Source organism: Mustela erminea, chromosome 3 (assembly GCF_009829155.1).
Source record: "Mustela erminea isolate mMusErm1 chromosome 3, mMusErm1.Pri, whole genome shotgun sequence".
Classification (NCBI taxonomy): Eukaryota; Metazoa; Chordata; class Mammalia; order Carnivora; family Mustelidae; genus Mustela; species Mustela erminea.
This window is the reverse complement of record NC_045616.1, coordinates 3,820,112-3,834,356: the sequence shown is the minus strand read 5'-3', so window position 1 is coordinate 3,834,356 and position 14,245 is coordinate 3,820,112. Positions and strand designations below refer to the sequence as shown.

The following is a 14,245-nucleotide window of genomic DNA, read 5'->3' as shown; positions in this document are numbered from 1 at the left end:
AGTGGCCTGGCTGTCCATCCTGGTTCTCAGAGGCTGCTCCCCCCATGCCCTAGAGGGGTCAGGGCATCAGGTCCCCTTGTGCCTGAGGAGCGCTCTACCAGCAGCATCTGACTGTGAAGGATTCCCAAGTTCGCCTGGCTCCAGGACTTGGGAACCTTCCCTCAGTGGGGCTTCTGACCATGCGTCCCTTTCTGTCTTCAGAGCCCTCTGCAGTGTTTGCCAAGGAGCAGCCAGCACGCAGTGAGGTGCTCTGCAAGGCAGGGGCCAGTGCCACCCTGAGCTGTGAGGTGGCCCAGGCCCAGACAGAGGTGACGTGGTACAAGGACGGGAAGAAGCTGAGTGCGAGCTCCAATGTGCACATGGAGGCCAAGGGCTGCAGCAGGCGGCTGGTGGTGCAGCAGGCGGGGAAGGCGGACGCCGGGGAGTACAGCTGCGAGGCCGGGGGCCAGAAGGTGTCCTTCCGCCTGGACGTCACAGGTCAGTTGACATCCCAGGAACAGGCCTGGAGGAGGTGTTTGGGAGGAAGCTGGGTCAGGCCCACAAAAGGCAGTTATCTAGCGCCAGCTGACAAACACCCCCAAACTGTCGAGACAGTTGGCTGTGTGGTCAGGGGTTCAGGCAGGGCTCAGTGAGACCACTCCTTTTTGCTCCATGTAATATGGGCTGGGGCAGGAGTACCCAGCCTGGCCTCGTCCATGTGTCCGATGTCCCAACAGGGCTTCAGTGTGTGGGTCTAGCCGGATGGCAAACCTCTGTCTCTGTACGATGTTGGCTGGGCTTACTCCTATGTCTGGGACCCCTTTCTCTGCTCCTGGTGTCTCTGCCCCAGGTGTGTCTCCATGGTGTCTTCATGGTGGCTCTGTTTCCCTCAGGGAACAGCAGGTGCTACTGGGCTTGTTGGGGTCTGTGCTCAGAGCATGACCACCACCACGTTCTGCTTCACACACCCTGGTTTCCAGGTCAGGAGGAAGTAGACCCCACTGCTGAGGGTGTGGACATAGGGAGGCTTTACTCATCAGGGACCGTTTCTAACAACCTCCCACAGGGACACCACAGGGACATAGGCTCTGTCTGCTTCTAGTTCTCTGCCACCCTGAGCACAAAATAAGGACCTTCATTATGCTTATTGCCTCCTGGTTATGAGATGGCTTCCACAGCTCCAGCCATCACATTTCAGGTGGGAAGAACTTGCAGGGAGTATTTTTTGGGTCATTTTCTATTGCTGTGCAACAAATTATCACAAACTCAGTGGCCTAAAACAGCTCTGATGGCCACACCCCACTGCAGATAGCCTGGAAAAATAAGCCCCTGACTTGACTGTCTGGGCTGTGGGACATCGAGGGTGGAGACAGTGGGCCTGTGGTCCAGTGGGCAGTGTGGGTCTGCTGAGGGGCCTGTGTGTGTCCTGGGACCGCCCTGTGCCCACATGAGGTGGCTGCACCCTGAGTCTGGACATGTCCCCTTCAAGGCAGGCAGTGCCGGGATCAGTAGTTTATAGTTTTTAGTGTAGAAGACTTGTTGAGTTTTTTGGTAAGTATGTTATTCTTTTTGATGTTTCCTTAAGTGGAATTATTTTTTAAATGTTAGTTTTTGAAGGTTCATCACTAATATACAGAAATAGTATTAATTTTGAATATTTCTGTTGTGTCCTACAACCCTGCTGAGCTGGTGTATTCAGCTATTAATTATCTGTGGATTCTTAAGGATTTTTTTTTTATACAAAAAAGTGTCCCCTATATTGCACAGATAGTTTTACTTCATTATTTGCAGTCTGGATGCCTCTTATTTTGTTTTGATTACTGATTTATTCTCTTTACTTGTTGTAGGTCTGTTCAGGTTTTCTATTTCTCCTGGGGTCAGTTTTGGTAGTCTGTGTGTTCCTATGAGTTCAGGTATTTCATCTAGAATTTGTTGGCATTCACTTGTTGATGGTGTTATCTGACCATGGTTTGTATTTCTGTAAGGTCTGTACTGGTGTCCCCACATTTGTTTTTGTTGTAATAATTTGAGTCCTCTAAATTTCTTAGTTGTCTAGCTAGTGGTTTGTTAATATTGTTGATCTTTTCAAATGTTCTTCATTCTTTCTTTTGCCTTTTTATTCTGTTTCATTCATCTCATCTATAGACTTTATTTCCTTCTTCCAACTTTGGGTTCCACTTACTCTTCCTTTTCTAGTTTCTTAAGGTGTGAAGTTAGATTATTGATTTGTGCTCATCTTTTTTCACATAGGCCTATAATTTATAACTATGAATTTTCCTCTGAGCAGTGGTTTCACTGCATCTTATTAGCCTTGGTGTGTTGTGGTTTCGTTTCCAACTATTTCAAAATATTTTCTAATTTTCCTTACAATTCTTCTTCAAGAGTGCATTGTTTCCTTTTGGCAGATTTGTGGATTTTCTAGTTTTCCTTCTATTAGTGATTTCTAGTGTCACTTATCTGTGGTTGGAAAAGATACCCTATATGATTTTCATCTCTTTACATTTACTGAGATTCATTTCCTGGCCGAACCCATGGTCTGTGTCAGAGAACATTCTGTTTGTGTGTCTCTGATATGGTGGGTGGAGAGTTCTGTTGAGTCAGCTGGGTCTACCTGGCATATTGCTGTTTCCTTACTGACCTCCTGTCTGTCTTTCTGTTCATTATGGAAAGCAGGGCACTGAACTCTCCAACTACTATTGTACATCTTTTTCTCTCTTTGATCTGTTAGTTTTCACTTCATGTAGTTTGGTCTCTCCTGTGTGTTGTGCTTATGTTTACAGTTGTGAGATCTTCTTGGTGAAATGAACCTTTTATCAATTTCTGATGTCCTTAATCAATGCATTTATCAATCAATAGATAATGTTTCCTATGGTTTTTGCCTTAAAGTCTGTTCTGCCTGACATTGGTATAAACACCCCAGGTCTCTTCTGGTTACTATTTGTAAGAAGTATCTTTTCACTTGAAGCCTATTTGTGTCTTTGGATCTAAAGTAAGTTTCTTGTAGACAGCATGTATTTTTTTAAAAATCTATCTCACCAATCTCTACTTTTTAATTAGCAAATTGAATCTATTTATAGTGAAAGTAATACTTACAAGAAAGGACTTACTTCTGCTATTTTGGTCTTTTTTTTTAATATGTTGTATCTTCTTTGTTCCTTATTCTCTCCATTTCTATCTTTTTTCTGTTTAATTGATTTTTTTCTGGTGTTTCATGTATTAAGTGTATATATTTACTATAACTTTGTATGTATTATATATACATATAACATTGGCTCTTTCTTTCTATTTATCTATCATCTATCTGTTTTTTTCTTAGTGGATACCCTTAGTGGTTATCACAATTAATATCTTAACTTTGTAATATTCAAGTTTAAAATTATACCGTTTTAGTTTAAATAATAGAGCTGTTCCTTTACAGCTCTGTGTTCCCACACAAAGTGCAGTTGATAATTTATGTTGGTATTGTCAAAATTTGTCTTTATACACTAACTTCAGTCCATTAACTTTGTAGTTTTGTAATTATTGTTCATGCATTTGTGTTTTAAGATCATATGGGGAAAAAAACCCAAAGAGATAAAAACTAAAAAAATGCTGCAATACTGGCATTTACATTTACCTGTATAACTATACTTACTACTGTTCTTTATTTTTTCATACAATTTCAAGTTATTGTCAGTGTTTTTCATCCATGTCTGAAATGCCTATTTAACATTTCTTGCTGGACAGTTGTAATAGCAACAAAATCATCAGTATTTATTTGAAGGAGAATGTATTAATTTTTCCTTCATTTTTAGGGATGCTTTTGCCAGATAGTTTTTGTTCTTGGTTTTTTGTTCTTGGTTTTTTGACATAGGCCTATAATTTATTGGTTGATAGTTTTTGTTCTTGTTTTTGTTTTCTTTTCCCCTAAGCACTTTAAAACATCACCTACAAACTTCTGGCCCCTATAGTTCTGAAGGGACATCAGCTGTCACTCTTGGTAGGAGCACTCATATGAATATTCTCTTTGCCCCTTTCCCTTTAAATCTCCCTGTGTGTGTGTTGCCCCACAGGGATTTAAGGCTCTGTTCATTTTCTTCATTCTTTTTTCTTTCTGCTCCTCAGACTGGGTAATTTCATGAGACTTGTATTCAAGTTTGCTGAGTTTTTTTTTTTCTTCTGTCTGCTCAGATCAGAAGTTGAACCCCTCCAGTGAATTTTCATTCCAGTTACACTTTTCAAATGTAGAATTTCTATGTAGTCTTAGAAATATATCTTCTTATTGATATTCTCTCTATTTGGTAAGAAATTGTTCTCAAACATTTCTTTACTTGATGAGAAATAGTTTCCTTTAATTTTCTGAGCATATTTAAAATAGCTGACCTAAAGACTTTGTTTAGTGAAACAATATCTGGACATTTTCAGGGACAGATTCTGTTGGACAGCTTCCTTTCCTGTAATGGACCATGATTCTTTGCACGTCACATAATTCTTTGTTGATATTGGAATATTAAGTAATAGCATGTGGGAATTTAGTTCAAATTGTCCAACCCTCTTCCCACTTTGTAGTTGTTGGTGTTTGTTTTTGTTTCTATTTGTGTGTTCAGTGACTTTTCTGAACTACTTCTGTGAAGTCTGCATTTTATACTGTGTTGAACCTCTGAAGTCTCTGGTTGGTTAGCTAATGGTTTTACAGTGGTTTCTTTAGATGCTTTTAACCAGTAAGCCTCCCAGTTCTTGTTGGTACATGCATATACAACTTAGGCAGTTTACAATCATGTTTTCATGTCCTCAAGTTTAGCCCATAGTGTGAGTTTAGGGCGTCCTCAAATGATTCTTGAGTATACATATGTTTGTGGCCCTCTAGATGCCCAGGAATGTGCCAGAGCTTTCCAAAGCCCTCTATGGACATAGACATTCTTGCAGCTTTTCCTTTTAAGCTGATTTGTTAGTCTGTTCTTTACTCAACTGATACCTACCACCTTGGGCAGCCACGATGTTCAGTAATTGCCTGTGATTGTTTTCAACAAATACTGATGGGGAAAAGGCTATTTGCATTGAGTGAGCTCCTGTTCAGGCTTGAAGAATAAGGATGGAGGGAAAGAAGAAAGGAGGGAAGGAAGTCAGTCTTATTTTTGTTCAGTTAGCTACCACACAGTACATCGTTAGTTTTTCCTGTAGTGTTCAATGATTCAGTAGTTGCATATAACACCCAATGCTCATCACCACTTATACCCTTTTTTATTAAGGAGGGTACAAGTGGTACCACTTGTACCCTCCTTAATACCCATCACTGGGCTAATCCATCCCCCAACCCCACTCCCTTCTGTAACCCTCAGTTTGTTTTATGGAGTCCATAGACCCCTATGGTTCATCTTCTTCTCTAATTCTTTTCATTCAAGTTTCCCTCACTTCCTGTATGGTCCTCCTCACTATTCCTTATGTTCCACACATGAGAGAAACCATATGATAATTAACTTTCTCTGCTTGACTTATTTCGCTCAGCATAATTTCCTACAGTCCCATCCATGTTGATGCAAAACCTGGGTATTCATCCTTTCTGATGGTTGATAATATTTCATTGTATATGTGGTCCATATCTTCTTTATCCACTCATCTATTGAAGGGCATCTCGACTCCTTCCACAGTTTGGCTGTTGTGGACATTGCTGCTATGAACTTGGGGTGTAGGTGCTCCTTCTTTTCACTACATCTGTATCTTTGTGGTAAATACCCAGTAGTGTAATTCCTGGGTCATAGGGTAACTCTATTTTTAACATCTTGAGGAACCTTCATACTGTTTTCCAGAGTGGCTGTACCAGCTTGCATTCCCACCAACAATGGGAAACCATTCCCCCACTTCACATCCTCACCAACATTTTTTGTATTCTTTTTTCTTTTTTAAATATTTTATTTATTTATTTGACAGACAGAGATCACAAGTAGGCAGAGAGGCAGGCATAGAGAGAGAGGGGGAAGCAGGCTCCCTGCCAAGCAGAGAGCCCAACACAGGGCTTGATCCCAGGACCCTGAGACCATGAACTGAGCCAAAGGCAGAGATCCAATCCACTGAGCCACAGAGGCACCCCTGTTGTTTTCTGACTCTTTAATATTTGCCATTTTAACTGTTGTAAGAGGGTATCTCATTGTGTGCGTTTTTTTAATGTAATATTAGTCACTATACAGTATATCATTAGTTTTTTATGTAGTGTTCCATGATTCATTGTTTGTGTATAACACCCAGTGTGTTATTCTTTTTACACATTTCTGATTCAATGGGTTACTGTTTGATTGAGTATGTTTATATTTATATTCTTGAGGAAGTGTGGTTAGTAGTATTCATATATGTATTTGTGTGACTTTGTCCTCAGGGTAATGGAAAGGGTTCCCTTCTCATCTGTTTTCTATGCGAGATTGTGTAGAATTGATGTGATTTCTCTTCCTTCTTTAATTTCTTCTCTTAAAATTATTTCCCTGATTAAACCAGTGAAGTCATCCTGGGCTAAATATTTCTTCCTTTAGAAGGTTTAAATTTTGAAAACATTTTATTTATAGAGGTGAAATTATGCAAGTTACCTATTTTTTCTTGGGCAAATTTTAGTAGTTTGTAATTTTTGAGGAATTGTTCTATCTCTTCAGATTTGTCTAATTTATGTGCATAGAGTTGTTTGTAGTGTTCCTTTATTATACTTTTAATGTCAGCAGGGTCTGTGGTGATGTTCCTTTCCATTCCTGATATTGTTAGCTTAGATTTTCTCTCTTTTTTATTAGTCTTACTAGAAATTTATCAATTTTATTGATCTTTTCAATGAACCGTATATAGTTTTCATTGATTTTCTCTATTTTTTCAATTTAATTGATTTCTGTTCTTTATTAATTTTCCTTCTGCTTGCTCTGGGTTTATTTTGCTCCTAATTTCTTGAGGTGAAAAAAAAAGGATTACTTATTGAAAGTTTTTCTTTTCTTTTTATCCTCCAATGCTGCCAATTTATTCATTTTTAAATTTTTATTTTATTTATTTATTTTTTTAAAAGTTATTCTTTTCTAATACAAATATTTAGTACTGTAAATTTCCCCCTAATTATTGCTTTAACTTTATCCTGCAAATTTTGATATGTTTTTATTTTAATTGTTGTTCAGTTTAAAATATTTACTGACTTCCCTTGAGACTTCTTTGATTTCTGTAGTTTTCAGAAGTGTGCTGTTTAATTTCCAAGTATTCTTTTTTTTACTCTTATCTCTCTGTTATTGACTTCTAGTCCACTTCCATTCTGTTCAGAGAACATACTTTGTATTACTTCAATTTAATAATTTTTTAAGAAATTTCTTTTCTTAACTTCAGTATGGTCTGTAGTTAAGTTACCATTACAACATGGTAAATGTTCCATGTATACTTGAAGAGAAGGTATATTCTGCTGTTGTTGGGTGGAATGCATTGCAAATGTCAGTTAGGTTATGCTGGTTAATGGGTTGGTTTTTCTATACCCCTGATGATCTTCTGTCTACTAGTTCTACCAGTTGTTGTGTGAAGAATGAAGTCTTTAGCTATAAATGTGGACTTTCTGTTTTTACTTGCAGTCTGTCAGTTTTTGCTTTGCATATTTTGACTCTGTTGTTAAGGGCTTACTCATTTGGGATTATTACATGTTCTTTATAAATTAACTCATTTGTCTTTATAATATTTCTGGTAATTTTCTTGGCTCAAAGATTTACTTTATTTTAATATTTAAAATAATATTATTTATTTTATTAATTATTTTAAAATTAAATTAAATTTACTTATTTTAATAATATTAATGTAATTTTAATAAAATATTAATATAAATATTCCAGCTTTGTTTTGATCAGTGTTTGCATTACATGTATTTTTTTCTTCTTTTATTTTTACCTATACATATATGAAGTAGATTACGCAAAGTTGAGTAATTATTTAAAATAAAAAATTGAAATTTTTAAAAATTTCAATGAGAATTTTAAAAAAGATTTTTAAAAATCTCTGTCAGAATCAGTGTGTTTACACTATTTTCATTTAATGCAATAATTGGTACATTTGGATTTAGGTTTACTATTTTATTATTTCTACTTTTTTCTCATTTTTTCTTTCTCCTTTTTCATCTTTTCTGCCTTTTTTGGGTTACTTAGGAAGTTTTTAGTACTCCATTTTAATTTATCCATTGTGGTTCTGTGTCTAGTTTTGTGTGCCCACCATAGGGATTGTGTTAAACATAATCAATTCTCACGGCTTACTTAGAATCATTATTTTACTACTTCAGTTGGGATGTAGAACTTTTATCAATATATAGGTCCTTTTACCCTCCCACCATTATGCCATTATGTTATTAGTTGTTTTATGTATTATGTCTAACGTTGACAGCCTCACCAAACAACGCAATAATTCTTGCTTTCAATTGCCAAATATAGTCTGAAGAATTGTGCAGGAGAATAGTCTGTTTTGTTTATGCAACATATTAGTCAGCTCAGGCTGCCATACAAGAGAAATTTATTTTCTCACAGTGCTGGAGGCTAGAAGCCCAAGATCAAGGTACCAGCTTTGGCATGTGCTGATGAGACCTTCCTGTCTGGCTTGCAGATGGCTGTATCCTCACACATCGTTTCCTCTGTGGGCCCATTGGAGATCAAGAGAATTCTCTAGTGTCTCTCTCTTATAAATTCCTATTGGATTAGGGTCCCACCCTTAGGACCTCTTTTAACCATAATTAACTCCCTAAATGCTCTATATCCAAAATTGGGAGTTAGGACTTCAACACACAGATCATGGGGGGTGGGGTTTGGGCAGACAATTCATTGTCATCCAAACATCTACCATTTATGTTGGTCTTCCTTCATTCCTGATGCTCTGAATCTTCCTTAAATGTCATTTCCCATAGAAATTCTTGTGGAGCAGATCTGCTGGCAGTGAACTTTCCTAGCTTCCCTTCATGCAGAAGGTCTTTATTTCATCTTCATTTCTGAAGGATAATTTTGCTGGATACAGAATTCTGGACCATTGATTCTTTCTTTTTCAATGAGAAATTTTCAATGAGAAAAATCACAGTAATTCAAATTGTCCCCCCACAAGTCATGTGTTTGTATTCTTTGGCTGTTTTCAAGAGTGTTTGTTGTTTATTTTCAATGGCTCTGAAATGGTGTATTTGGTCATGGATTTCTTTGTGTCCAAGATTTGCTGGGCTCTTATAATCTGGTTGATGTCTTTCACCAAATTTGAAAAAGTTTCAACCATCCTTTCTTTTTCTTTCTTTTTTTTTTTTGTAGAAACTTTAATTTATTTTTTATTTTATTTAGTTGTTTGTCAGATAGAGAGAGAACAAGCAGGGGGAGGGACAGACAGAAGGAGAAGCGGGCTCCCTGCTGAGCCAGCAGCCCAATGCAAGACTTGATTCCAGGACCCTGAGATCATGACCTGAGCAGAGAAGGCAGACATTTAACCGACTGAGCCACCCAGGCATCCCTCAAGCATCATTTCTTGAAAATATTTTTAAACTACACTCCTCTGTCTTTCTAGGACTAGTGACATGAATTTTAGTCCTTGTAGTTTAATCCCGTAGGTTCCTGAGTCTCTGTCTAACAGGTCCCTTTCTTGCTCTTGCTTAGATTGATTAATTTCTATTGATTTATCTTCAAGTCCAGTCACTCTTCTGTTGTCTGGATTTTGCCACTGAGTGCTCGCTTCGGCAGCACATATACTAAAATTGGATTTTGCCACTGAGCTATTGAGTGAATTATTCCAGTTATTATATTTTTCTACTTATAAAAGGTATATCAGTTCTTTATATCTTTCCTTTCTTTGTTGAGAGTTTCTGTCTTTCCATCCCTTCCAAGAACATTAGCTTTTTGAATCATTTTTATAATAGTTGCTTGAAATTCTTTGTCAGATATTTCCAGCTGCTGTGTCATTTTGACATTGGTGTCTGTGAGTATTCTTCTTGCAGACATGTGAACTGAGAGTTTCCTGAGAGTTTCAGGGGACTGTTTTGGATAGCATCCTGGATGTAATGAATACTATGTTTTGAAACTGTGGGTCTCCCTTATATCTAATGAGGAACATTGATTTTTTTAAAGCTGGAAATAAACTTTGCTGAGTTCCAGTGATGGGTTCCTGCCAGCCTTCCAGAGATTGTTTTGTTTCCAGAGTCTTTGCAGTACCATTTCAATCTGTCCTGAATGTGCCCACCTAGTATTTATTGTAGCTTTACCAGTGGCCTGTACCCCAGTTCAGAGCTCGAGGTCTTTGGCCTGTTGATTGGGGTCAGATCCACTCACAAGTGGCTCAGGGGTGAGCCCTGGTGTTCCTTGACAACCTCATGTTCTGTGTTTTCTGTCATTGTCTTTAGCTTTTTGGTTGGAAAGGTAGGCATATTGCTTTGGGACCTGCTTACCATGGTCCCCCCACACCAGCAGGAGGATAGAAAAAGAAAGATCAGTGGGTCCTCCTTCAGTTGAAGAACAATGTTCTCTATCCTCAGTGTTCTGAATGTTTCTGATCTTGATGGGTGAGGGTGTAAGAGCATGGAGAAAACATGGGGTGTCTTCAGTTACTCTGAGCATTTGGGGTTCTCTTCCCTATGCTCTAGGGGAGGGGGAGGGATCTAATTCTGGATATTGGGCTGCCCTGTGTGCAGGCAAGTGGGAGAAGGTGGACTCACTTTTGGTTTGGTGGACTTTGAATTCTGGTTTTTGTCCTCCCCAGTCCGCCTGCTGCTGCTTACTTTGAGAACCTTCAGATGAACTCCATGGCCCTGTGGCTGCATTTGGTGACTAAGACAGGGTGGACCAACCACAGGTGTTTTTGTAAAAATATGGGTTTTAATTTTTTGTACTTATGTAGATGGACCCAAAGTTTGGTGTTTCTGGTGTGGGACAAATCCTAAACATCCTTGTGGTGATATTTGTAACTCACTCAGGTCAATTTTGAAGGCAAACTACTGTATAGCTGGGGTCCTCATGGTGTTGGCTCAGTTGTGGGATCAGAGTGACCATGAAGGGCTCCACAGGCTTCTTTCTGGCACAGCCAGTGGAAGATCATCTCAAACACACACAGACAGGTGTACATGCATGCACACACACTTTTACATGGATTCACATTTAAACATATATGCTCACACCCAGACCTATACACATTCATAGACATATACACACCCTTGCACACATTTCAACACACATACACACTCACAGACACACGTACACACAAACATATGTGCATGCACACTTAAACACATATACTCTCAACAACACATGCATTAACATGCACACACAAACATACATAATAATCCCCACATATATACACATAGACGTACACACATAGATGCATACACACACAGTGTGATCAGGAATGATTTTGTGCCATGCTTATCGAAGACACAATTTCCTTCACAGTTAGTCTGGGAGGATTCCTATGGAGTGAGCCTCAGAAATAACAGAGACCTGGTGTGACCCTAACTTGAGGATGCAGCTGAGTCTGGGGCCACAAAATGATTGACAGGTGCCTCACTCTACAGTCTGAAAGGTGTGTACCCACTGGCCATGGCTGAGAGTGATGGTCAGCTGTGTGGTTAGGTGCTCCCTGCCTTCACATGGTAGCATTTGTGAGGACTCATTCGTTCTCAGAATTCTGGTAGTAGCCTCAGTGGATGTAAAAATGATTCCAGAAATAAGGCTGTTGTTGGCTGGGAGGGCAGATGTGGCAGGAGCTCAGATGGGCATCACATGCACAGGAAGCATGTGGATTCCACTGAACCCCTCTGGTCCCTAGAGACATTTTCCTGCAGAGATTTTGCTTCTGGGGGTGCCTGGGTCAAGCAGAGGTGGTGGCTGAAGGGATGGAGAGGGTGTATGAGTGTATGAAGTGGTACTTATGTGGGTGTGGGCTGAGAAACAGTGATACTGGTGAGTCTTACAAGCTTGGGTGAACACATAGACTGAGGGGCCACCATCTGAGACATGGCAGGTGGACAGGAGCAGATTTGCTGGGAGGAGTAGGTGATGAGCTAGCCTGGGATGTCCAGGAGGTGGTTGGCTGTCTGGGCATGGTACTCAGTTGATGCTGGTCTGGGAAGGGAGACTCAGTGTTTGTTGGCATATTGGTGGTGGGAGGGACTGGGAAAAGAAGTGCCGTGGAAGGAGTGGATGATAATGGGACCTACCCCTGGGATCCTGGGAGAGCTGGGACCATATAAGGAGAGACCCAGAGGGGTGGGGGGAGAATCCAGTGACATGGAGGCTGACTGCAGTCCTGGCCAGCCACTGCACTGATTGTTGAAGACCACTGTCTTCCATCCAGCCACCTGCTCCAGGGGAAAGTCAGCCATATGGGTGTTTTATCTTTTTTCTCCATGAAAAATACATTTAAGACATAAAAATAGAACCATCTATACGTTGGGTTTGTGCCTTTTAAAAATATCAAAAATCCAATTAAAAATCTGGTAACTCAAGGATACTGCCCATTCTTGGTGATATCTCATAAAGAATTATCTTTGAAATGCAAGCTGGTACAGCCACTCTGGAAAACAGCACGGAGGTTCCTCAAAAAGTTGAAAATAGAGCTACCCTACAAACCCAGAAATGGCACTACTGCGTATTTACCCCAAAGATACAAATGTAGTGATACAAAGGGGCATGTGCACCCGAATGTTTACAGCAGCAATGTTCACACTAGCCAAACTATGGAAAGAGCCTAGATGTCCATCAATAGATGAATGGATAAAGAAGATGTGGTATATATGGAATATTATGTAGGCATCAGAAAATGAAATCTTGCCATTTGCAATGACGTGGATGGAACTAGAGGGTATTATGCTAAGCAAAATAAGTCAATCAGGGAAAGACAGCTATCATATGATCTTACTTATATGAGGAATTTAAGGAACAAAACAGAGGATCATAGGGGAATAGAGGAAAATATAAAAGAAGATTAAATCAGAAAGGGAGACAAACCATAAGAGGGAGACTTTTTTTTTTTTCATTTTTAAAAATTTTTTTATTTTCAGCATAACAATATTCATTATTTTTGCACCATACCCAGTGCTCCATGCAATCCGTGCCCTCTATAATACCCACCACCTGGTACCCCGACCTCCCACCCCCCGCCCCTTCAAAACCCTCAGATTGTTTTTCAGAGTCCATATAGACTATGGACTCTGAAGAGGGAGACTTTTAATCATAGGAAGCACACTGAGGGTTGCTGAAGGGGAGGTGGGTGGGAAAGTAGGGTAACTAGATGATGGACATTAAGGAGGGCTCATGACATAATGAACACTGGGTATTATATAAGACTAATGAATAACTGACCTCTACCTCAGAAATTAATAATTTAGAATATGTATATATATGAATTCTCCCTGAAAATACCTATGCTCTGATGGCCAAAAGCCAAGATTTCCATTTTCTATTAGAAGGTTAGAGAGGAGTTCCTGAAGCAAAAAGTCCCTAGTAGATGAGATTGGAAAGTTAGCATTAAAAGCACCCCATCTGAATAAACCTAACCAAAGAGGTAAAGGATCTGTACTCGAGGAACTACAGAACACTCATGAGAGAAATTGAAGAAGACACAAAAAGATGGAAGACCATTCCATGCTCTTGGATTGGAAGAATAAACATTGCTAAAAAGTCTATACTGCCTAGAGCAATCTATACTTTTAATGCCATTCTGATCAAAATTCCACCGGTATTTTTCAAAGAGCTGGAGCAAATAACCCCAAAATTTGTATGGAATCAGAAGAGACCCCGAATTGCTAAGGAAATGTTGAAAAACAAAAATAAAACTGGGGGAATCATGCTACCTGATTTCAAGCTTTACGACAAAGCTGTGATCACCAAGACAGCATGGTACTGGCATAAAAACAGACACATAGACCAGTGGAACAGAATAGAGAGCCCAGATATGGACCCTCAACTCTATGGTCAAATAATCTTCGACAAAACAGGAAAAAATATACAGTGGAAAAAAGTCTCTTCAATAAATGGTGCTGGGAAAACTGGACAGCTATATGTAGAAGAATGAAACTCGACCATTCTCTTACACTGTATACAAAGATAAACTCAAAATGGATAAAAGACCTCAATGTGAGACAGGAATCCATCAGAATCCTAGAGGAGAACATCGGCAGTAACCTCTTTGATATCAGCCACAGCAACTTCTTTCAAGTTATGTCTCCAAAGGCAAAGGAAAACAAAAGCAAAAATAAACTTTTGGGACTTCATCAAAATCAAAAGCTTCTGCACAGCAAAGGATTATCCTACCTGACGATTATCCTACCTGAGCACAGCAAAGG

At 39.4% G+C, this 14,245-nt stretch overlaps 1 protein-coding gene across 30 annotated transcripts in view; it reads left to right on the top strand.

Annotated features, from left to right (window-relative positions):
- The window catches only part of OBSCN (obscurin, cytoskeletal calmodulin and titin-interacting RhoGEF), a 137,108-nt gene that overhangs the window by 9,784 nt on the left and 113,079 nt on the right, over positions 1–14,245 (top strand). For all 30 annotated transcript variants that reach the window (XM_032335099.1, XM_032335091.1, XM_032335087.1 and 27 more), the window contains exon 9: positions 202–477. In XM_032335099.1, the coding sequence (XP_032190990.1) occupies positions 202–477 (276 nt within the window). The remainder of the gene's footprint in view (positions 1–201; positions 478–14,245) is intronic.